General features: G+C 41.3%; 1 protein-coding gene across 2 annotated transcripts in view; it reads right to left on the bottom strand.

Moving 5' to 3' along the window:
• Positions 1-26350, bottom strand: part of LOC128885249 (discoidin domain-containing receptor 2-like) — a 239163-nt gene that overhangs the window by 102417 nt on the left and 110396 nt on the right. For both annotated transcript variants that reach the window (XM_054139192.1, XM_054139191.1), the window contains 2 exons: positions 11026-11270; positions 896-998 (listed from right to left, as the gene is read on the bottom strand). In XM_054139192.1, coding sequence (XP_053995167.1) covers positions 896-998; positions 11026-11206 — 284 coding nt within the window. In that variant the 5' untranslated portion in view covers positions 11207-11270. The remainder of the gene's footprint in view (positions 1-895; positions 999-11025; positions 11271-26350) is intronic.

Raw genomic sequence — 26350 nt, 5'->3', positions numbered from 1 at the left:
TGAAACGTTCGTTCGCGTCACGCGACCCAGATTGCGAAATAGAAAGAATTTCGACGCGATTAGAGAGCTTAACCACCCGCCGCGAACGTCGAATTATCGAGCTTAACCCTCCCTAACGCCAAGATTTATTTTCACGGACGGGGCACACCGACGATTGCGTTTACGTACCAAGTTAAACGCTTTCGGCGATGCACTCTATTAAACCGTACCAAATAAACTCTTCGACGAGACCCGCGGTTAATCGAAATTTTATTGCCACGGGAATCTATTACAGGGACGAAAAAAAAGAATCGTTTTTTAATTCCATCGTTAGGGACACGGAAGTATTAAGAAACCGATTAATACCCAAATTTTAACGAAGCTTGTTTTACTATCTTCATGGTAGTTGATTTATAGCCAGTTTCATAAATATTCGTACTCTCTATGTTTATTGAAGAAATTTATTTAAATTAAATGGTAGGTTCGATGTTACCAAGTGTACGTTCGTATAAATATGTTAAGTTTATTCATATATATGTTTGCAATGAAAAATTCATTTGGTAATTTCAAAACTATTATTCAATTTAGTCAAACTTCTTCGATAGACATAGAGGGCACAAATATTTATGGGATTGACTGTATATTAGAATTTATTTCCGTAAGTCACACAGATAAAATTATATTTAACTTGGAAAACAATTATATTAACTGTAATAATTTCTACTAATGGGCATCAATTTATTCGATTTTCTCGAGTTAGAATTAATCTCCAGCATTCTAGTCGGCATGCGTAAAACTGCAATCGAGCGCAATCATTCGGTACATAGACCACCAGACCGTAAACACCGACACTGAACCGAAATGGCCGACTGGCTCGGCTGCAATCGAGCATTTCGCGATATCATTGTTCACTTACCTGGCATGTTTCGGCCCAAGACTGGGATCGTACATAGAACTGGCCGATATGTCTTCATCGGGGATTTCGCCATTCTCCATACCCAGCGCCGCGGTACATTGTCCTGAAAGGATTCAAAGCGGTATTAGGCAAGACCCACGATCCATCTACTCTTTGTCATAGTCCACGCTTTAAATTTAAACGGAGGGATAAGCCACGCGAAAATTAAACGCCATATAAATGAGGAACTGAGAATAATTTTCGTACTTGGAAATTTCTGCTGGACTTTGACTTCCACAGAAGTCTATTTACTATTATTATTAACACTTTACCGACCGGTAGCGTTTGGACGTATGTGTACTTAAATTTAATAATATTGCTCAGTTTCATAACATTGGTACTATACAAAATTTATTGTATCCATTAATGGGAGCATACAACGAGATCGTACTATCTCAATAATAAATAAGAAAGTGTTGCTTATCATGGTAAAGAAACGATTAGTAGAGACGTAAGAGAGGTAAAGTGTTGATTGAAATATATAGGAACATGCTTAATGGCCAGGCACTTTTCCAACCGAACGTACATATATTATTAGTATTATATTATACTGACGCCTTTCACGACATTTCAGAAAGCCAGTCGAACGTCGACGTCCGAAAGTTCCCCGATTCTCGACCGATCGCATCGATTTTACTAGCCCTCTTCAATAACCTGTTTCATTTACTCGATTCCGTACGCTCGCGGAATTTCAAATTCATTTCGAGTTGGAAACTATAACGTTCCCGCAAAATATACCGCTGCATGGCTCGTAACGGTACGTACTGCCACGATCACGTGAAAATTCTCCAGCGGAATCCACGGAAACAGAAGTCGTCACCGGCACGTGACTTCGTTTCTCGACGTTACACACAAGGGACCCAATCGAGGTCCACGGCGAGGACTACAATCGAACTTTTCCTTCTCATTCTCTTCCCGTCGTAAAAGTTTACCGCCGCAGCGATGACCACGGCAAACGAACGAGCAGGAAAATACCGATAGAAGTAAAACAAAACCGTAAGCGGTGATAAATATTGCGCGTCGCACTAATTCTTCGTTTGCGCTCGAGTTATTGTTTCGGTTCCTTATGCGAGGTGTATCGCAACACGGTGGATCCACTATGGCGGTGAATTGGGGACACGATAACGATGAAAAATGTTCCTATACACATGTGCCCTGTTTCATCTTGTTCTCGAGTTATAACCGTTTTTTTTTTTGTACCACGGAAATTTCTAATCACTGTCTGACCTGTAATGGCTGATTCTACTGAATTTTTCGTCTGCATTACAGAATTTAGCGCTAAATTTTCGGTACTTTAATCCACTTAAATTAAATAGGAACAAATGTATACAGTTGTTAATATGGTATTGTTCGTTAAGAATATTACTGCATAGACAGACGAGTAAGTAACTTGAATAAATTTTTCTTTATTTCATGAATGAATGGACAGGGATGAATGGTGAGAATATATAACTCGACCTACTTTCCTCGATAGGGGAATAACAGGTCAATCTTATGTCAGTTCCTTGAGTAATCAATTGCACGAGATATTGGAGAAAGTTCCATCAGATGTACTTCGCATGTGGTTCATACATGACGGTGCACCGTCACGTTTCACTCGGAATAACCAGACAGTTTTTGAACGATCGATTTTTTAACAGATTGAAAGGCCGTGCCAGGGATGTATCGGTTGACCTGCTCGTCTCCCAGATTTAATTCCGATGGATTTTTATTTTTGATATTTAGTTTGTACATTGATGATCATTCTTTTATCCAGGAACCATTTCTGATATTGAAATACGTTAATGAATCTGACGTATGTATTGTTGCGGCGGCATAAAGATGCCGCAATATTACGAAGTTGCATCGTCGCGGCAGCGTGAAGATGCTGCGACGATCTGAAGTGCGTTCTGAAGAGCGAGCGGAAGCGGATCGTCGGGATGTTCTGGTTATCAAAAGAACCGGCAACTTTTGATTGGGCAGAACGTCGCCAGACTTGCTATCGTACAGACGTGTTTACCGATTGAGTTATTGTTATTATTAATAAACGTTCTGAGTTCTTGTTCCTTTTATAAAAGACGTGTTGATTATTTAAAATGTCTGCTCCTCAATGTACCACCACCCCTCGGCGTAACAGTGACTTTGGGTCACAGTCCTGGAGCTTTAAATAATAAATTACATACTCGATGCGACCAGTGTTGGTGCATTTGTTATTCTATAAAAATTAAGAACAAGTATTCTGAGTGACAAAATTATTATATCCTAGTAATCTGTGTCTAAAGATGTAATAAATATCAATTCAAACAGAAATTGATTCTAGTCATTCTTTACGACCACGTTTAATTACTCCTGAGATAATAGACTATATTAGCCGAACTCCGCCAACAGCTTAGAACCAAAGATCCCGTTTTCTCCAGAAAACCATCACAAAAGATTCTTCTTTCCAATTTTCTTAAAAGATGAATTCCTTTAACCCTGGTCACCACGAATTTTACCCTCTTTCGGCTTTGAAAGATTGCTACAAGCTTCTCATTTACGAGCATCCAGTTCTTCGATATAACGGCGAATGCGTATACCATGCGGATAACCGGGTGTAATAAATTGTCGAATCCATACCGACACAGCGTGGACCGCGATACAGGCCAACGCAGCTACACTTAAGCTACGACACTGCAGTTACGCTGGAAAGTTTCAAAACTGCAGAATGCAGCGGACGCGGGATTAGCCAGCCAGCGAAGGAGGAAGGGAGACCTAACGTGCCAGCTATGGCCTTCGCGAAGTGGCATTATAACGGACAAAACTTTGCTTGTGTTTGTAACTGTCCCCTAGGTTTCAGCCGTCCTCCATTATAAGGGCAAACTTTGTCCGTTAGATTGCGCCAACATCTTCGTTCGATGACATCTCGGGGTGAGACGTTTCACGGAATTCTCATAAATCCGTCACTTTAAGTGCTTTTAAAGTTCATATCCATCGCAGAACGCGGGAGATGTTCCAAAACTTGCACGTGCCCTCGATGTATTGAAAGTCCTTGCACTCTATTCGATGAAATCTGAGAATTATGGTTGCTTTCGAAAATGAATATTTATTTTCTCGATTATACAATTTCCTTTGGTAGATTTACTGTCTGTCAATAGTTGACAATGTTTGTTGATTTGATAAAAATTGGTTAGTCACAAATGAAATTCCTAGCCATTGTGATTTCTGGGTTCATTTGACACTTTTATAGAACTTGAATCATTTATCCTCGGCTTCTATCTGAGATAAAACTTTTCGAAACTATTCTTCAATTTTCCCGAGTAATCAAAACTTGTCGAAACAGGTCCCTCTTAGAATTAACGAAAAGCTAGTTGCGTTCCAGTAATGATCGCGCTATAGCGGCCGAGAACAATTGTCCTGATCTATAGAGTGGAGCAAAGTTGTTGACATTGCGAATTTTGGAAATAGAAAATGTAGGTCGCGCGAAATTAGTAGTGGCGCGAGTTTGTAGTCTACTTCGGCTGTCACGAGTACTAATAACGGTACAGTTAGTTTCCATTTGTGTTAGCGAGTCAGCGCGAGAACGGATGAAACTTTGGCTCGCGCTTCTTACGTCCCTCAATTCCGCAAACCTCTCCTCAACGCCACCCCGTTGTGTTTTGTATACGAATTGTCTTCCCGGCGTATGAAGATCAGACTGGTTTTCCGACTTCGTGCATGAATCATAATTCTCGTCCTAGGTTCTGGTCGGCGAACTTGTCTACCTTTAAAACGTATAATGTGCTTGCTTGCGTTTCCTGCAGCCTTGTTGGACTTGGCTTGTTAGCGGCAAAGCTTCTGGATATTATTACCGTACGCCGCGTCAGGCAATTACACTTTTTGCATCGTTCACCGAAACGCTGCTCTTGAATGCCATAAACAATTCATATCTGCCGTGGTTTGCATCAACGATTCAGATTAAAATGTGTGAGCTGAGGGTGCCACGTGACAGGATTACAGAATTTTATTGGAACAGAGAAGACTTCAGAATAAGCGATACTTAGCATTTGAACACAGTATTAATTTATATAAATAAGAGTTTAAAAGTGTTTCCTTCGATACCAGGCGTTGACTTCAAAAGGCAGCCTGCGTAATAAGATCGACACGTTTAATGTTGGTCGTTCAAGGCAATTACTTCGACCCCATGGAGTAAATGAAATAAACCTCCCTCTGAAAAATCGCTACTTTGATAAGAAATTGCGAAAAGGAGAAAAAGGAAACGCTGGGTCTCGATTTACAAGACTTACGCGGGCGATTAAACACCGTCGAGCAGAGATGAAAATCGATACCGCAAGGCAGTCGACAGAAGTGCGCGCAACATTCGTCGTGTTCTGTTTACAACAATTCTGAGAGAGTGTTTGCTGTTTCTCATTGTCAACAATTATGCCCAAAACACAATCGAAACAAATCCCTTCGATTAACGCTGACGTCCAACGAGAACAATGAAGCGGGGAAGTTTCATCGACGGTCTGTACATTAAGTCCGCTTTCAGGCTGACAATTCCTCCTTACTTGAATTTCATTATAAGAAAACCGATGTGAATGAACCTATTCTCGATATCGATATTTTAAGTTCTCTTCGTTAACATATTCGTAGTTAAGAGGATGCTTCCAAATTTGAAACATTTCTAAAGTTACAGTCGATTAAATAACGTTGTGATCATTACAAAGTAATAATGGAATGAATTCATCCCCTAAAGGATAGATATAAATTTCAAATCATTCATATGCCGAACTTCTCGATTAATCAAACCCTACTTACGCTTCGTCTTATCCACGGCCACCTACCCAACTCATAATTGGGAAAAGAAGTATCGTCAAACTAGGCAAATTCGATATGCAGCGGATCCGGCGGTGCGACGTGTCTCACAGACGCAGAAGTTGCCTACCGGCTGCGTCGGTGAGTCGCGTGGAAACTCTAAGTACACTGACATAATTGCTCACTGGAATAAAACATTTGCCGCGCGACACGTTCGCCATTGTTCCTGCTTGCCAATGTGCACGCCCGTCTACGGTTGCAGACCGTACTTTGTCAGATAGGTACGGCCTAGTTCTCTTTGCAATTCAATCCTTAGAACTGTCGCCATCCTGACTGCGGCACAACTTCGATCCCCGCTTTGCAGAATAGCGACTGGTGCCTCTTTATGCAGCATCCATTACTGGGGCAAACTGTGGCTGAGATGAACCGTGCAGTAATTATCGAACTCGCGACACATGGACGAACCGCACAATTCAAGGATCCGCGTCGGGCGTTGCACAGGTGTCGCGCGAGGCCGAAAACTGCATGGAAATCGAACTCATTGGAGAAGGTGGAAGCTTCGAAACAGGGATTCGTTGATAAACCGCTCCTGAGTTTGCGTAAATCAAGCCTTGGGGAATGTGGGATTTGTTGCGACGCTCCCTTATGGCTTGTAGGTTCACTTTTCAATTAAAGTTCCGTCTCTAAACATGATCTAGTTTACAAGGGGAACACTGGGGGAATGTCGAAACCTGATTTCGATGAAAGTTTGCGTACCCGTTGGTTCAAATCTATTTGCTCTATGCTGCCTTTCGACTTCGAGTTTTCAAGTTGTCGACTTATTGTTTCGTGTCTAGCTGCCTCGATTTCCTAGCGACGAAAATATTGTATTTTCACTCACCGACATGAATTATTATCGCGAACTTGGAGGTCGATGTCATGTTCTGAAGTAATACGTCAAGCTGACGTACCGTGATATTTCAGACGTAATACTCTCGCACGCGACATGCGCATAATGGAAGGTTCGAGTGGACTGTTACACGATCGAGATCATGTTCGTTCCCATCGATTGAAGCACGGGCAAAATTTCGTGGACGTTGGCCACCTCGGGCTCAAATTTTGGAAACAAATTCAATTGCGAACTAGACTAAAACAATCATCTAGACTTATTCATTAAATACTTTTCAATCCCTTTTAGATCATACCAAAAGAAAGAAGAAACCAGTTGCGCGTTAATGGATACACTTCATTTGCTAAGTTGACAAATTGAGCGTTTTTATAAATGTGAACATAAAGTATCGATACATATACGGTATGGGACATACATTACATGCTCCCTATCGTACCTTCGTTCCGTGCGAGCCATATTTCATTCAGCGTTCGTTACGTGCAAAGACGATATCTGCATCTGAAGTATAACTCCGTCAAAATAAAGTTTATGGGCCTACTTTTCCGGTACTGCTAGCTATAAACGAACGGAGCATGACTGAAAGGTCTACAGCGGCGATGGCGTACCTACCCTTCCGCGAACGCGTGACAAAAATTAATAAAACAAAGTAAGTAAGTAGAGTAACATTTAATTTGCGAATGTTCGAATTATTATTATTATGAATGCTACTCGTTCGTTTAATATTAGGGGGACCGAAAAGTAATCAAAATTTTATCAACGTTTATTTATTAAAGAAATCTTAAATACTAATCAACAAAATAATTTCGATCATTTTCTAACACTTTTTGCCAGCGTAAAGGCAGTTGTTCTCAATTTTATATATACATACGTCAGGTTCATTAACAGGTTTCTCGTTTTTCAAACGAATAATAAAAATTCCACAGGTTCGAAAAAAGAAAAAAGAAAGTTTATTGGAATAATTATATATCTATGAAATATAAAAAATAATACGGGAGACTTTAGAATTAAAAATTTTAAATAGTACAGCACAGAGTACGAATAACAAAACTTTCCCAAGTTCTGCCCGTACACGAAAATGCAGTGCAGGGTGCAATTAAAAAGTCTACGGGACACATTCGTTCCGTACCTGCTATGAAAGTTCAGTACAGGGCGTATTTGACCCGTACCGCCTAATATTAAAGTCCACGAAAAAAGCTCCCGGCGGCGGTGAACGTGTTAATTCGCCTATAATTGCGGTCTCGTTTCAATAGAATTCATTCTATGGCCGAGTATGCCCGCTCCGTGTTCGACGGAGACCGTTCTTTTCAGTTCAGGCGGATTAATTAAACAAGCCTGGGCGAAAAGAGTGCCCGCCCTCCGATAAAATAAATACCACGCAACGACGAAACACTGGTTACGTTTCTCGTAGTTGGGATCAATTTGCAATTTGAAGGACCGCTCCCTGGAGCGATTTTCCTTTCCATCCAGCTCTGTAATGCGGCCCATTGGCTCATGAATATAAAAAAAAGAACCCCACCGATCGAAAAGAAAAGCTCGTTCTTCGCGTGAATTCTATTCAGCGTTAATTAAAGTTGGCTGAAAGGCGGACGAATTATTTTTCGTCCATCTCGGGAACGATCCCGGTTAATCGAGCCACATTAATTTCGAAGAAGGGTGCCGTTCACTCCTGACGCGTAGAAAAATGGAGAAGAACGAGCTACTTGGCGAATATCGTTGGCGATAATTAATATGCGTAAAAAGCATAACGGCTGAACGGGAAACAACAAGGGGCTACGGCGGAGCTGCACGAGAGAACGGATCGGCACAATGGCGTTTGCCCGTTCGTCTGCAGCTGAGCAGTTATTAGATAGTATTGTTAATTCATCGTGTCGCTGACATTTCATTTGCGGTCGTACAATAGCCCCGCGACGCCGAGTGTGTAGAATCCACGCCGTTGCGGCGACTTCCTTTACTCGGGAAAATAAATAACGATACACCATCTTTGTCGAGTTCTCATTCGAGGACATTTTGCATTTGGTGCGCCAATTATACTGGTCCTCTAAGGATCCACTGGTCCTTTTCAAAGCATAGAACAACTGCTCGAATAAATAACGATTTACTTTCTAGTATTCAATGCTAGGGTTAATTTATCTCAACCTTTTAAATAAATTATTTTTCTTTATGAGTCCTACAACTTTTAGTGTCCTAATAAACAAACTTTTTCATCGGATCAGTAGTTTCAGAGCTCAATAACACGTTCATTTATCCAAATTTAAAGTACCTTAATGATTTAGTCCACAATTAAACATTTCCATAAATTACCCCCTTTCTAGAATTCTCAGATCCACCCCTCAAAGAGGCCACTTAAAACATGCTCGCACCCCTTTGCCTTCGCGTACGTTCAATTCAGCATCGATTCTCCCCTCTGCCAAAAGGGAGCAGATGCGCAAAGTCAATAAAATTCTCACACGTGCCAAAGCTACCGCTGGAATCGTTGCACCAGTTCGAGCTCGCGCGCGACACAATCATAATTGTATATTACTAGGGGGATGGCGCCACCCCCTCGGTCGTGTTTGCATCTCGCCGTCGCGTGCAGAACAGAAAAATTTAAATTTTACAGCTCGAGTTTCGGAGGCTACGCCACGGCGCGTATTGCGTCTCGACGTTGTGCTCGGATCGTATCAAGGGAAGAGAAATCCGCGCGGAATCCCTGGAGGCGGTGCACACGACTCGACGTGTACCTTCCTCGCCCTCTTGTGTATTCCCACGTGTGTACCTGTGCGTGTGTATATGCGTTCACACACGAGAACAAAAGGGGGCAAAAAAAGTTTCGGAATAATTTTTACCCGCTTTAGCATCCGGCAATATTACGGCTGGGAGGCAACGGGAAAGACAAAGCTAAAGTAAATTCATTTTCATGGAATAGCGGCCCGTGCAAATGCAACGATATTTTTCCTTCGTCTCGCGTCTTACGCCCCCGTTATCCGACAAAATGAGCCGCGTGAACCGTGAGTTAGACGACGCCGGTTATACGTTTCCCGCGACAGACTACACTGGGGTTTGGGGAACCTTTTGGCATTGGAAGGAAGCGTATAGCCTCGCGGATTCTTCGCAAGCTGAGCTCCGGAAAATAAGGAATACAAATTTTAGATTCATTCGTGGACTAGATTCCATTTCAGTTTCACATTCTTTCTGATATGAAAGAATATTTCTCACACTCAAATGAATTTGGGCTCGATAAATTTAATTCAATTAAACCACTACAATAGTTACGTGAATTTTAATAAGTATAATCATTTCTATCGTGGAAATTAATCTAAAAACGACCTGGTATGTTTGATATCATGTATGAAAGTCTTGTGTAGAGAATAAACGTGACGTTCGTCTTCGCAGCCAGTCGAAGTACCCTAACTCGTGGCACCTGCCGCTGAACGATTCCCAAATGAGTAACTTATGGGTGAATCTTTCATCCCCACGTGACCTCCTCGCCATTTTTTCCAACGGACGAGCGACTGTACGGTTTGTTTCGGCGTCGACGGATTGAATGTGTCGCTGCGCTGTTGGGTCTGCGATATTGATTCTGTCCGGCGGGTCATTCCACGCCAAATCGATCACTTCTTGCGCTCCATGTCTGGGATTTTGGCAAAAGTGAACTATGATACGGTTCACACGAAATTAAAGAAGCTTCAATCATCAATTTACTGCTTTTGAATTTATCTCGCTCTTAAATAAATGCATTTAAGTCTTTGAAAATACGAAAATTGTTGGAGTGTTCGTCGAGGATTTCCCTACAGAAAAACCGTAGTTTTAGGGTTGGAGTTTTATAGTTGACGTAATAATGAGCTGTTAACAGCAGCGGTGCAACCCCTTCCAGATAACCAACCCGCGTGCTCAGCTGACCATATCGCTCTCACGCTAAACTATTCGAATGAAGTCTATAAACCGTAATCAGCTGATCTCATTGCAGTGCCAATGGCGCCACTGGTACCGAAAGAATTTTACTGACCGTCGCTAAATTAATTTAAGCAACGGATATTGCCGGATTTTTCAACCACGTATAATAAGGTCTATCGACCCTCTTTTCTTTACGAACTTCCGGAAGTGATGGTATGCCTAGCCTTTGTGTTCGCTGTTGTAGAGGTTGAAGCTCTTATATTTCACTCTCTTGGAATTTGTTTGACTTCAGGGGAGACTAGAGTAATTAAAATTATATTAGCCCAAGTGCAAGCCGCAACAAATTTCAAAGGATCAGAGTACCTAAATATCAAACCTACGATGATTCCTGAACATTTTGTTGATTTGTTCATTTTGTTTGTTAACCTGGAGTATGTTACATTTCAATTGTACCACAAAGCAGTTTTGATTCAGGTTATTGGATTCGATTTGACTATAAGTGTAGGAATCAACTTCGGGGGAAGTATATGGCGTAAAAATAAAGTGCAAACTTTTGGAGGTCGAAACTTATCCTTACCTGAGCCATAGCAGTGACACCGTGGCAGGTACAACAGAACGAAAACGCCGATGAGAAGTCCTCGAAGAGGACCTGGGTCTGGTCTGTGATCGAGAACTGGCATGTTACTGGTGACCTGAGCCATCGGCACGCCGACAACTTGCTCCTCCTCATCACTAACTGTCGACGATCCTGACCGCATCGGTCATCAAGCACGTTCCTGGCATCGTGATGGCCGCAAGGTGGTGAGTGTTCTCGCCGATATCCTGCACATAGAGTAATCCAAGTTAATCCTCTACAGACGTCTGGAAACTCTCACTGACCAGACAGCCTCCAATAGCCATCGATGTAAGTCGTGTACATCGATATTAAAGTAGGTATAAAAATACAACTAAGATGTAAGAATACTCCCAATTTAACGAAACTTCTGAAAAACTTCCATACACTTAATCGAGCACAATTTTTGAGTAGCACTGTGAGACTACAACGAATCGGGGGATGATTTGGGAAACTCAATCAGTTTAATAAATTAATGTACGTACTTTTTGCTCGTTTTTACGCAAAGAATTTCTACTCGTAACATTACTAGGGAGTACTGTGTCCAAACCTGATGACACCGGGGCGAAAGACTCCGTCATTCGTTGCATTCAATTGCGGTTTGCATCAGTTAGTCGTACGCTATCGTCGTTTAGCCTTCCTCCGTCCCTACCCGTTTCCCTTCGCGTGGGGATTCATGCACCGAGCGTCCGGGATTCGTTCGAAACTCCTAGTTATTCCGACCGCGTCGTCCCATGTAGGAAGTTCTCGGACCCGTATACAAATAGCTATGTACTCGAGGAAGCAAGAACGCCTTCGCGCGCTGGGTCGACGGGACTCTAAACAATCCCGCTGTATAGCCTCTAAAAGGGTTAGAAGTAATTAGTCGCGGTACAACTTTAATCTGGCCACGTTACAGTTGGCATTAGAACGGTATGCGATAGATTAAACTTGCATTCGCGTGATACGGTGCCGTCTGTGTTAAATAAACATGGTTCGACGCCGGTGGTCACTTCGAGCAAGTAGAATAGGTCTGTCCATTGTCAGACCTACGAGTTTACGAAACTTCAGATGTACAATTTACATATTGTAAATTCAAGAACCGAAGCTAAACCAAGTACACACCTACTCGACAAATTATCAAACTCATTTCTTTTTTTTTTTTTTAAATAAAGCGTCATATAGAAAAATTGTGTTTTTCATTTTCGATTCAATTTTTTACGTAGAATCACCACCTACTCGATCGTACCGTCAGTAACGAGACACCCTGTGTACAAAATTGAAGGAATGCATACAAGGTTGCATTGAGTCCAGATGGTTCGCGATCGTCGTGGATTTCGAGGGACAAGCCTCGCGATTGGTCGATGGCTCTTTTAAATTCGTACACGAGGCGCGCCACGATTCGCAAACCTGGTCCCCGGTGAATTTGTATCGCATAAATATACGATGGCAAAGTTCGGTACCGTCCAAGTGGGAAGAGCACGTCTCTGTTTTCCGTGTACCGAACGTTTCAAGGATGCGAGGTCGGCCTCGTGTAGCATCTGATATATACATATATATAGTTATAGAATACGAGGAGGCTCGTAAAACCGTCAGAAACAAGTGTTACGCCCTGTATTGAGGTTGTAAGATATGGCGATATGCATGTACCGTAACCTATAATGGAACTTCGGGATCTGATGTTTTGAATAACCGATCGCCCGCTCGCGAGCGGAATATTGCCTCGCGTTATTCGTTCTTTCGGTGTAACGGCTTATCGCGAATCCGTAACACGCGAAATGAAAGCTGGCGACCAATCACTGGACAGCGACAACGTCTGATGACATCGTTACATTCTTTGTTGGAATATCTACTGGTAGAAAATAAAATAAAATTGGGGTAACACGATCTCGAGCTAGTCAGTAAGAAATTGTGATTATAGAGACACTATTCAATTAGGTTCCCTTCGAATACATGGTTTATCTGAAGATTATTATCCAGCCCCAAGAAGTACTTTTGCAGGGTAAAAAAAACAAATCATGAATCATACTTTGCATTCTTTACTTTTATAGATATTGTAAACATCTGTTGATCAATCTTGTCAGTATTAATTTTGCGTCTGATGAGAAGAAGTCGAGAACATCTATTCAGTGTGAAGATTGCACTGTACAAAAGAAGTGCAATCGCTTTTATTCGTGTAAAAACACTCCGGGATCGACGGTTCTTCGTCTCTCCTTTCTTTCACTCTAATTATTTAGAATGATCGATCGTTAACGAGCGCGGAAGCGATCGAGTTACACGAGCCCGTAAGCCGCGTCGTTGCCCCGATGTGACGCCCGCGATAAGTCGTTGAACTGTGCGACACTGTTGTTTGTCACGGCGCCGCAAAAATTCTTTTTTCTTGGCTTCGTTAAGTTTCGTTCCCATTAGTGACCAAGGAACGCGATGTCCAAGATATAATCATGCTCCAGAGAAAATATTATAATGTTGTCATATCAAGAACTCAAAAGTTGGATAGTAAACAGCAACTTTTATTTGTTTACGCTGAAAAAGTGACTTATTGGGGCTGAACAATAAATTATTTAGAAAGACTGATCCTTCCCAATGAGAATAAGAAAAAAGAAGAGTTCAATACGATTCATGTTTCCGGAGATAAGAATTCATTTATGATAGCCAGTTTGTGATCAAGTAGGTAACGGTAGGAAATTTTTGATCTACTGTACTTTTTTAACAAGTTTGAAACTGGCAAGGTGATGACTTAAATTCCCTTTGATTTCACGTGAACTACATACACTCCTTCTCTCTAAAACATCATCAGCGTTGAAATAATTGTCCATCAATATACGAGTAACTGCGTCGCCTTGAACGCCAGTGAGAATCAAACATTACCGCGAATAAATCGTGTAACTCGAAAGTGAGCCGAGTCGTCGTTTAGAGGGACGACTTGTTCGATTAACGTTTCAACGATGCCGAGATTTATTGCAAACAGGAAAGCCTCGGATAGTGAATTACGAGCCGGAATAAATTTTCTACTAATACACCGTTGGAATAAATTTCAGATAAATAGCCACGCTTTAAATGGCCGGGGCCCAGACGTCGTTATAGCGGGCAGAATGGTGAAATAATAATTACGAAAAACACGAGTACAGGGTCGACTTGTTCAAGCCCGGTGAAGAATTGTTTATTAAACGTTTGACGTAATGAATTTTATAGACAGTTGTTATTTCTGGTCATTTCTGGATTTCTGTTTTAAGCAAAACAGAACAAAGGAATGGATCCAAACAAAACGTTGAATTTTAACCACCTACTTCGCCAAATCGCTTTCCGAGTGTTCTTCACAAAAAATTGTAACTTTGTAATCGCTTCCGTTAGCATGCAGAAACGGGCCTCTTAATAATTCAAGTGTCCGTGCAACTTTAATATCACTCTGCATATGGAATTCGAAGTTTAAAGTAGAATGAGCCAATCTCAGTCACATTAGCATAGTTCATATTATAATTATAATTCCACAAAGATTGGTTTACTCGCACGAAAACGCGAGCGAGGCTTTAATAACAGTTGGAAATTTTAATTATTTTAAGCCACGCATGCGAATCTGTAAATAACAATATTTAAATTGACTGTTTAGTTATGTATGAATCGATTATCGGGCAGAAATTTGAATCATTTCAATGTACGTACGTACGTACGATTCCGACCTAGAATCGAATAAAATACATATTTCATCCGGTATGCTTTCGAAATTGCTTGTACAAATTGTTAAACGTTACACAATTGTAAACTTGTGAAACACGAGTGTTTTCAATTTAATTGAAACTCTCCACCCGGTTTGAAAAGCGAAACGTTTTCAAAATATCTAAAATTCAATTTCATAACTGCATACACGATCGGAGAGGAGCAAAAGTAATAACACTCGGCCATTATTAACGTAGTACATGATGGTTGTCGTTACACCTACGAAGAAATTTAGTTGACAATGCATCGTTCGATAATGGCTGCGATCGACCGGGAAATCGTTTAATTCTGTTTTTGATTAACGTCAATTTTAATTAAGCATTGCTGGGATTTGAAAGCTTCTACTCGAAACGTTGCAAAACACTTCAGGAGTACATTTTTCAAATTAATCATAGTCCATCGAGTTTCAATTTAATTCAAATTATGCGACTGGAAATACTGTATTACCAAGAAAAGGTGTACGATTGAGGCGGCGCAATATATCTAAAGCATCTGAAATGAAGAAAACCAGGCACGAGGTTAACTTCCAACGCAGGTTAAGCTACAAATTAACAGCTTGTTTCCTAGCAAGGACGTCGCGTTTCAAAGGCACTACTTTCATTCATTCCGCGCATCCAGTGGCGTTCTCCCAAAAAATTTCAAATATCGCAAAATTCGTACGGTTCCAAACTGGACAGAGGCTCGAAGAAAAAAAGGCTGAAGTTTCATCTGGACGCAGACACCGAGTGGACCGAACGGGAGAGACGTCGAAGCTTTTGTACGGGTTCGATAGCCCGTGCAGCGCAAACAAGCCTACGGGACACAAAACAGGGTCCACGATGCGGAAGCGAGGCCGGGATTCCGCCCAATGGGCTTACCCTACGTCCGTTCACGGGATGTCGAGCACCGTCATTACGTCGTATGCAGACGAGTCGGCGTTACCCTCGCGAAAGAACTGGATAGAACCGAAACAGACCAAGAATACGCAAAAGGAGCCGAGGCGCACGGGGAAGGATTTTGGGATGCAAATTTTATTCCGTTCCTACCCTCGGCAATGCCCACCGCTGCTCCTCCACCCCCGCGATTCTTCTTTCGAGCCAGTCAGCCTTTTTTCCACTCGTACACAAGCTTCTTCTGTCCTTCCGAACTTGCCAGTTTCTTTAACCCAGCCCTTTTTCGAACGATCGCGCGCGATCCTTTACGCGTCGTCGGCCACCCCCGACAGAGTTCATCGCGTACGCTTTTACTTTCCCGACTGTTATCGAACGTAGCATGCAAAAAAAGCCCCGCGAGGTCTGTGCGCTTCTCGATGTTTTTCAGGAGCTCTATGTTTGGCAAAAAAAGAGTTGCAGCGTTCTGGAAGTGGGTTGATCTCTATTTTACGGCACTCCAGAGCTGACTTCGGATATATTTAGGATAGTATATTTTGGGATCCTTGTAGATAAATATTAGGTTGTCGTAAAAGTTCATGCCACTTATACTTCTGCTACTCAAATTAATATGTGAAACATACCCTTAAAAAACGTAGCGTAACAAACGCTTAACATCCACTGTTTCAAATAATATTTTCGTGAGCATTAATTGTATAACAGTTCATTTAAGATCCTGCTTTAGTAAAGCACACAGAATTGATATCAACATTTGAGTTTGTGACGCATAAATATAAAAGTTCAACAGTCGTGTCACACCTGAATCACAATCCCAGCTCAATCCTTGGAACAACCTGTCGAGGTTTGCGCCTGTCTAGGGGGAAAAACACGCTGGCGAAGAGAGCAGTGGCGGAAGCTAATGAATTCTGACGGGTCGCGAGCCACCCTTCGCTCCACAGGGACCAAGAAACACCGACATAGTTTACGTCCTGGATGAAGAAAGATCTGCGATTCTCCACGAGCGGCTCCATGTAGCGTCCCACTTGGGGACCGTTTGAACGAAACAGCTATGTCTTCCAGAGACAATCGTCGATCCAAGCCAACTAACAATAAATGGAAGCGAAAGGGGTGTTTTCGACGGAGACCTCCGATAACTCGTGTCTCCTCGTTAAACGTTGATACGACCCGTTCCTTCGATAGCAATAAAATGCTTCAAAGAGGCTTTCTAGCTTAGAATGCTGTAAAGAGTTGGTTTTTTACGATGCCTTTTCTCGAACATTGTTGATACTGGCTTTGTCGGATCTTGCACTTTTATTTACACTGATAAGTGCTGAAGAAACTTCAATTCTTTTAGTGGAATATTCGCTACGTCCTCGACTCTCTATTCGAATGATTTTCAGAAGAGTTTGGGGTAAAAGTGATATTAAATCTTGAATATACGAAAGAGTGAAGTTGTTAGAAAGAATCTGAGGTAGGTCTTCCTCGCTTCTCACGCGAGTGCGACGATGTAGAATCTCTGTCGGTTGAAAAATGTTACCGAAATATCTTTGTACCTTATTACACAGTCGGCACGCTTCAGCCGAATTTCCAGAAAACGGTTGGCAGTGGTCAAACATCGCGCAGATCGTATCGCGGCAACGTCACGGTGCTCGTTTTCATTCGCGTTCCAAGGAAGCTCGATTCCATAAAAATTCTGATTGCTCGCGAGGACTCTTTGCTTGTCGAGGTTTTACCATCGGGAAAAGCCGGAGCGCCGTGGAATTTTTGCGCTGCTCCTGGAATCGACGTCGATTCACCCAGGGCCACGGGAATCGCGGTACGTGAAATTTTATATTGAAATCGAACCCTCTCACCGGAAACTTTACAATTTCCTGAGCAGACAAACGACGATAAATGGAGCACTTGGAGCAAATGGTCAACGGATCCATATATAATACTCTTTTCCCCCACCTGAAATCCATGTTCACGTGTCAGGTTCCCGATTCGATAAATTGAAATAAATCAAAAATACATCCAGGCTATGGCAGGGTAATTTGTATCGATTCGGGATCACGAATTTTGCTGGAGAATATTTATATTCATCGTCTTGCATGTGTAACTATAAAAGTAAAATAGTGTCCATGTTGCAATATGTTTTCAAAATTGTGGGGCTTTATTTTGAAACATTTTATTTCCACGACAGATTTATATTGTGAACAAATATTTAAAAAATATGTTTGAAATACACAGTAAAAATATTTAATTTTATTCTAAAAGATATCAAATAAAGATTATATTCAACTGCCCATTTAGAATATTATTTTATTCAAACTGTATAGCATCTATTGTTTCAAATAATATTTGTAACATTTTTTATCTGAATTTTATCCAGCCCTGCCGAATCCTCCACATATTTTTCTACTCTGAGCAAAAATATAAAAATATTTTTTATAAATTCTTTTCTCACAAGCACTACGCATTCGTACAACTAAAATCTTATGAAGGTCACCCTAGTTAACAAAATAGTCACGAGCCTTATTTTCTCAGAAAATAATTCACCTATCTCACGAGGAGTGTTTCGAGAACCTGTTTAGGTAATATTTTGAGTGGTACCACTTCGAAATTTAAGAACGCAACATTCGCTTATGTGATGCAGGAAAGAAAAGCGAGGCATTAGCTTCTCATTCCCCGCGGGCGGAGTAAGCTTTTCGAATATCCTTCGTAATTTGGCCCAAAAAGTAACATTTTGCCAGCTATAAAACCAGAGTAATCGCCTTAAACGAGTCTGAAATCGCCAGCACGTGAAATCCTTCTCCCGTGAAAATTTTACATCAGCGTGCAAACGCCGAATTCGAGATTCGGCTGAGATTTTTCTCAGCCAACAAAGTGGCACTGTTATCGATCCGACAACCGTGTTTTCTCAAATCCTTCGGCTGCTCTAAGGAGGAAACGCGATTATCCCGAATGTGGAACACCAAGGGACCCGGCAAGAAGGAGGACAGTTCCGTAGGAGAAACGACGCAGCGAGATCAGGCTGAAATTGGTACAAACCGAATAATTCCGACAGAATTCCCACTTGAATCCGGCGTAATCGAGACGCGCGACGTAGCCCCGTTTATCGATTGATCTCTTAGAGCTGAACTAGGTCTCTGGGCAAGGAACTACTGGATCCAGCATGTATTCCACAAACGCTTGAAGTTTCATGCATAGATGCTATCTTCTTCGAAGTGGCAGTAAATCCCTTCTTAATCTCTTCATTGATAGTGAGACATATTACATTTTCAGGTTTTTCTGTTTTTAAATTCAAACGTTGTCGACGAAGATACGAGGAACGATACGAGGAACTGTGACGAATATTATACATGCAGGATATATGATCGTACGATCGTATTTTGTTGTATTCTAGAGTTTGATTATGCTTGTCACCGTTTCGCAAAGGGTTCAGGCGAAATATGCATCACTAGAAAGGCAAAAACACGATTATCTAGTGTTCCAGCAAATGATATCGATAGACACTGAGGAAAACAGTCGTATTTTTTGTATTTTAGAGTTTGAAATTAAATCAACTCAATCAACACATACACGTGTAATATTTTTTCCACTGTGTCCTGTCGCTTTTTCAGGTAACAGCTTTGAATTCGTATTGTATAAATATAATTGAACTCAAAATTACCCCGTTCTCGTTCACCCTGAATAAATTTGCCTCTAAAAGAGTATAACGACGGATTTGGTAAACTGTAAAGTATCTCACAGTTTCTCTATTCTCACACGTTTTTTTCTCGAGGCGTGCTTCCCCTTTTCCTTCCTTCTTTTATCCTAGGTAATCCGTAGTATATTAGCTGCGACCCTAAAACTAACAAGCTTAACGGTTTGCTGTCGCTTCTGCGGTGGTTAGGCGGACTTAGCGTTAACGCATCGTTTCGCCTGTCGCGATAGTAAACGCAAGATCGTTGAAAAAGATTTATCTTGAGTACTCGGGGTTACGGACTAGTACAGTCAGAACGCTTCGCTGTTAGAGTACCGAGGCTTCCTTGGAAAATCGTAGCTGGAGTCTTGACTCCCATTTTTATTCCGAGTTCCTAGATTAATTAAATGCCTCCTTTCTACAGATAGCGATTCCGTACAAATCACGATTGCATTAAATTTGTAAAATATTCTACATACGAGGTGTTCATAACACAAATCGATTAACTCCATAAAACAAAAAGTTCATACAAGGCTCATATAATTCTACATCTCAAGATTGCTTCGCCAAAATATGAAACATCTTCAAACGATAGCACTAGAAATGTATCCCAAAAAATAGACAAGAATCTACTCTCGACTCTTGCATTTTCAAATTTCAGCTACCATAAAACCAAGTAAAACTTGCAACTACCTCAGCTACCAGGTTCGTCAACAACGTAAGCCAGCTTTTCCAGCTGGCAACCGAGATGGCAGCTGTGGTGGCGGCCAACGGAGTATCGACACGGCTTCGACACGTGTATGTCGCATTGCCAGAACGTTGTACTTAGGTGCATGTTTATACACGGGCAACCGGGGCCTGTACCAGCGTGATAGAGCCGGTGCAAGCCGCGTTACACGACGGGCCGCGTGCTGTACGTGTAACGGACCGTTCTGTATTATACACGACGTCGCACCAGTCACGGAAACGCGGCCGTCGACACTCGTTGCGTTAGTCAAACGGAAATTAACCGGCGCTCACGGGCCGTATTTGGCCTCCGGTGTCGAGGCACGATTCAGTTCTTTCGCCACACCCCGTGTCCGTTTTACGCGATACCCGATCGCCGCGAAACGCTATGATAAATACCGCGTCCGTTGATTTTCATACCGCTGTTTCTCCGCAGAAGCAGATTTATGGACGATCTCGCGACGGATACCTCCCCCCCCCCCCTCCCCTCCCCTCACAGGGATTTATGGTGATTGTATTTAGTTATTGAATTCGTTCTCGCATCCGAACGGGGGGTCTTTATTTGATCAGCCTGTGGTAACGCTGTTTCATTCCCCCAACCATCAGTGCGTTAACCCTTTGGTTTCGGCTGTGTTCTTCGTTGACGTATCGCAGATGCTCAGACACTCGAAAGTTTGTATCTCTGGTGGCGTTGTATTAAGATCTACGAGTATGAAAATTTGATAGAAAGCATCCATAACACTGGGAGGGGGGAAGAATTGATTAAGGTTTCAAGATTGCATTAGTCCTCCATTAGTCCTAGGTCGATCTCTTAATAGTATATTAATTATTCGAGATCGAGAGGGTGTCTCTCCATTTTCCATCGACGTTTCAGCAATGTTCTCTCAAGAAGGAGGACATGGATGCAGGTTGAGAAGCCCTGTTTGAAGCTGTATATTTATTAAGACCGAAAATCTGCCAGTTGGCCGTCAGATCGTTTCACCCAATTGCCGAGCAAGCACGTTCGGTGAATTTCGCTAATTGCTGCGCTGATTGGCGGAAATCCAACGTGTTCGGCTGGACAGAGTGAATGCTGGTCATTAACGCGTTTAAAAGTCCTCGAAATTTTCGAGTTCCACGGATACTCGTCTTCCGGCGCGAGTTTCTCGAAATATCTGCCACCGCTGGTATCCATCGGGACATTTATCCGAGTTTTGTTTTCCCTTTTCTCTTGTGTTTCTCTATTTTTGTTCTTTTCATTAAATTAATTGGAAATTTAATTTGTTAGGTTCAGTCGACAGAGCTTTACTCATTAATTGGATCAGCTACCTTAAAGGCGGGCGACAGTTTTATACTTTAAAGTATCGTCTCATCGCGAATATTAACGCCAATCCCTCTTTCTTCTTTCTTTAATTCTCTTTCTCTGTCGCTCTCTCTGCTTTATAGTCCAAGTTATTTCGACGCGAAATACCCGTCTAGATGGATCGTTTGTACAGCAATTTAATTAAGTAAAGCTTTAAAGTAGATATCTGCTTTTCTGGCTGATGAAAAAATATAAATTAAGCTTCTTTATTAATGGTGGATTGAGAATACATTGTCAGGAGTCTGGGATGCTAAATGCTAAATACTTCTCTTTACTTAATGAGGAAAGAAAAACTGGCTATCTCTGTCTCTTACTTGTAAGTTCCTTTCCCTGCGTACACTATGGAACGTACACATTACAATGTTCCCTTCCAAAAATAATTTTTTCTTCTTTTGTTTTCTATATTAGCAGTCATGGCAGTCTTTATTCCATAAAAATCTGAACAATTCTTCTATTCCTGAACTAACTACCTCTTAAACTTAAGACCATTCATATTCTACCAATGAAGATTGTCGATATTCATTCAAAAATGAATGTTTCATTTATTTAAACCTAGAAGGTAGGCAATAATTTACTATTATATCTCGAATAAGTTCGAGATTTCGTCTTTACAAAATTTTACAAAATTTGTCTACGTGTTACACTTCTGTAAGAGCCAATAACCAAATTCTCTGATATTCAAATTTTCAAATATCCTTTTCCAAGCTCCCTCTGAGCTCTCTCGTATCCATCCAAATCTACTGACCTGCAATGTATGCGCACGTGCGCAAACTGACTTGTGTATAGACGTCCGCGCAAATACGCATGATCGTCTACACGCACATTATAAGACACGTCTATATACGTCGTCCACGTACGCGTTTACACGACTATAGTATAGTAATACGCGCAACAATGCGTACCTATACGAGCAGCCTCTATTCTGCGGTATTTTACAATAGCCGTCGCTCTGATCGCTACATCCTAAATGGTTTCAGGCTATTTAAAACATAAAGCAGAAAATGTTTCAACCGTCCCCGCGATGTTATTCAATGTATCGCCATTGTCCGACCGAAACAGTGGCGTCGACGCTGACGAATCGAGCTCCTGACTCGAAATGTCTCGCTGTTGTTAGAGGATTTTGTAGGTTTCTAAACGAGACTCTCTTTTGCCGCGCTAACTAGAACGAAGTGGGTTCAATTTACACCGGAAAATGCTTAGACGAAAGAATGAACAGTCTTGACGTTCTCATCGTGGAGTGCACTGTTATTTCCTGTGCTAGAGGATAATAGATAGAAACATTGTGAAACTTTGAATCAAAATGATAGTTGAAAGTAGTATTCAATCAGATTTGTAATTTGTACCTCTGGAATTTTCTTAAATTGTGATATTCTTAATTAATCAATTTTTGTCTTAAGTCGAAACGTTCACTTTAGACTTGCAGTTTTGGTATCTTATTGAAATTTCAATTTGTCCTGGATGCTAATACGCATGAAGAAAAGAACAGATTGCGACATTTTTAATGACAGAAGCATTATCGATTAACCGAACAAAATGTACGCAAAGGTTGCCAAACCGAGAACCCTTTAGTCGCTTGATCGCGAAAGTACTTTTCTTCGAAAATGAATCTTCATAGCACAACTTTCGCTCCACCCAGTCCATATATTGCTTTCCTCCGCTTTGTAGTTCAAAGTGCCGGGCAAAGTACTGCTCCACGTCCTGAAAATTACGCGCAAGAGACGCTCGTTTCGCTCGTGTGCCGCAAGAATTCACATATTGCAGGGCGTGGAATATCTCGAGGAAGTAGGAAGGGAAAGCAAGATGCAGACATAAATAACGATTAGCTCGGTGATTGACTGGGATTCACCTTTAACCCATGAAATAGCAACTTGCCAATCGAAATACAATCAATTTTTTTATAAATTAAACTTTGTAGCTGCAATTTTGTACAACAACATACACAATAATAAAATAAAAATAATAGATATAAGAATATCAATATTGTACACTAAATATAAATGAATTTCTCAAGAAAAGAAGTGTATCTATTCCCTCAATTGATCTCCATTCAACCATATCTCGTGTCAATAATTTTCATTCAAGAATAAATCACGGAACGTTTCGTTTCATTCTTTCTCCCCCCAACAACATACGTCACATTCTTACTTCCACGAGGAAGCACACGGCGTGATTGCCAGCGGATTTCCTCGGTCGCGCCTATCAGGGAAAATGGCAACAGGGAGAACAATAAACGCCTCGACGGAGGCGGAGGAAATATTTTAACGGGCTGCTCGTTCGTCGCCCGACAAAGTGAGCAATTATGATCCACCCTTTAGAAAGGAGCGGACTCGAGTTTACGACAGGATACCGTAGCAGTTTTTATCGCGAGTTTAACGCCCCGCTATTTTGCGACGTAAAGTAGTCATTCATTATGGAAACCCTGCGCGACGTAAAAACAGCGAACAACGGGAAATTAAATACAGCAAGTTTCGATCTTTTGTTCTTTCGGATGCGCGTATCGCGGAGCTTTACTTGTAAATAAGCTGTTGCACGCGTGGGATTAATAGTTTTAGTCACCTCGAGTCCGCGGTAATCGATGTAACAAGCTTAGCGGCATTAGGTGCAAATGAGTCGTAGAATAAAATTACCATCTGACGGTGCGGACCCTCCTCAGAGGCAGAGCTTATTTGTGTACTTAATTTTACTTCTTTAAATTGAATCTAATTTAAATCTTGTTTTTTTTCGCTCAATACTGTTATTTTTTTGTGCATACTTTAGATATTAATTTTTCTGACTTAGACATTATAACGCTAATAGGAATAATTGATAAAAATGGATATTACGAATGAATCCGGGACAGAGTAACCAAATACACGAAAGTATTTGCTAGTAGAATTGGGAACGGAACTGGGACGCTCGTCCACCTGTAACATCCCGTTTATAGAATTCAATTGACTTTTCTTTGATCCCTGACGAAACGTTGGTAGGTAAAGTTGTTCTTCAATTAAATTTGATTTATTCCCTCAACCTGGTCACGGTAAATCAAAGAAAACATTCCGGTTTAACCATTAAAATAGCCAGTTCGTGTGCTAATTTCACACACAGGACTTATTAACATGTTTTCATTAATAGTAGAAATTTAATCAATTTCAGTGTACTAAAGATATTAGTAAATAATATTTGAGATAATACCATGACCATTGAGCATCGTAATTCTCATACGGTAACCTAAATAATACATAATAGTTTTTGACGACATACATGAGTTTCGCCTTTGCTTTGGTACGATTCATTATAAGGAGGTAACCCGCAGATTCACCTTCCTCAGAGAGCGTATTCATCGTTACGGGAAGACAAGACAGAGTGACTCATGGAAGTCAAGGAAGCGTAAAGGACTAACGAAGAAATAGAATAGAAGGCCCTTCAAGGAGTAGGCGATAGTTAGCCAAACGGTTCGCAGTAAAGGTCCTCGAAATAATCTCTTTAAGAGCTACCGCTACCCGACAGGGCTGTGCTGAAGTTGCGCACTTCACTGCTGCCTCGTTCAATGAACGGCCGTCCTTCTACACATGATCGAGCTTCTGACATAATGATGAACGCCGTCCTCGATGGCCGATATCAACGACCATCAAATTTATTTCTCCGCGAAAGAGCTGCGAAGCTGAATTTATCGCTGTCTTTTCATACTAACAATTTCATATTCATCCCGTTGCATTCTATTATCATTTGTTCTTTTTTATAAAAGAAAAAAGGAATATCAAATTAATATCTAGACGCTTCGTTTATCGATGGTTACATCACTGACCACTTATCCTCTTGACAGTATCCACGAGTCTTCACTGCAAAAGTGTCGATTTTAGTACAAGTTAATGTTGTTGCACTTACATGTTGTTCTCCGATCTATTGAAAAAATTGTACAACACGTGAACACATGTCGAACACCATGGGTGTATCCTCGATATTGTATACACGAGCCAAAAAATATGCATTTGTTTAAACAAGGTATACACTATACGTGGTGTAATTTCCGTGAAAGCGTTCGATCGGAACGAAATCGAACAAGGTAAATAGCTGTCCGCCCGCGTGGAGTGTTTTAAAATAATTAAATGAAAAAAACTTTCCCGATACACGGAAGATTGATTGCTCGTCCGTTCCTCCGTTTCTCTTTTATTCGGTACGACAATGAGAGGGAAAAGACAGTTTATCCTTTAATCGCAACTTTCCCCGTAGTACGTTGCAATTCTATTAGGTACTTCTGAGCAGTGAAAATGGCGCTTTATGACGACAGTCTGGAAACTTCGGTAGCGTCCGCGGAGCGACACAACTCACTCCATAAAGTCAGCTTTATGGGGGAAAACTGGCGTGACCTTTTCCACCGGTGTGTTTTCTCTTTTAAGCCAGTTCGGCCAAGTCTGCAGCCAAGGGGAAACTCCTCGAACATTCCCCCAAAAATGAAACCATCGAAGGTCATTTATTTCTTCCTGTTCCAATGACGCAACCCTGAAATATTTGTATTCGTGGCGCATAGTCTACATCCAGTGGAGTCAAATTATCGACTCAAGTGTTTCAGAACCTAGAAGATCTTTCAGCATAGCCGTGGTGGATACTTAAATATCATCCTTCAGGTTTAATTGTAATCATGTGTACTTCCGTTTAAAAAAAAAAAATTTAATGTATTATGAATGACATAATGCAGTAAAATATAGTATAATAAAAAATATTCCAGTCAAATACAGCATAATACTGCAAAATCCACCTCATTCATATTTTATTAAAAAATAAATTTCCAAAGCCCCATATCCTTTCGCACCCAAAATAATCGAATGAAATGTAATCTACTATTGGAATCGAGCAGTCCCCTAATATTCAGCACTCTTTCCCCTCAGACTGTTCCTCATCATTAAAGATTAATATCCCCCCCCCCCCCCGCCTAACAATTAGAACCATTTGCCATCAACGACAGTCTTCAACCGCGTAACACGCAAACACGAATTTTCAACTCGAGGACAACAACGCAACAATAACTTCCAAGGATAA

The sequence above is a fragment of the Hylaeus volcanicus genome, chromosome 2 (genome assembly GCF_026283585.1).
Source record: "Hylaeus volcanicus isolate JK05 chromosome 2, UHH_iyHylVolc1.0_haploid, whole genome shotgun sequence".
Classification (NCBI taxonomy): domain Eukaryota; kingdom Metazoa; phylum Arthropoda; class Insecta; order Hymenoptera; family Colletidae; genus Hylaeus; species Hylaeus volcanicus.
Note: the sequence above shows the minus strand (reverse complement) of the source record. Positions and strands in the feature narration are given on the sequence as shown.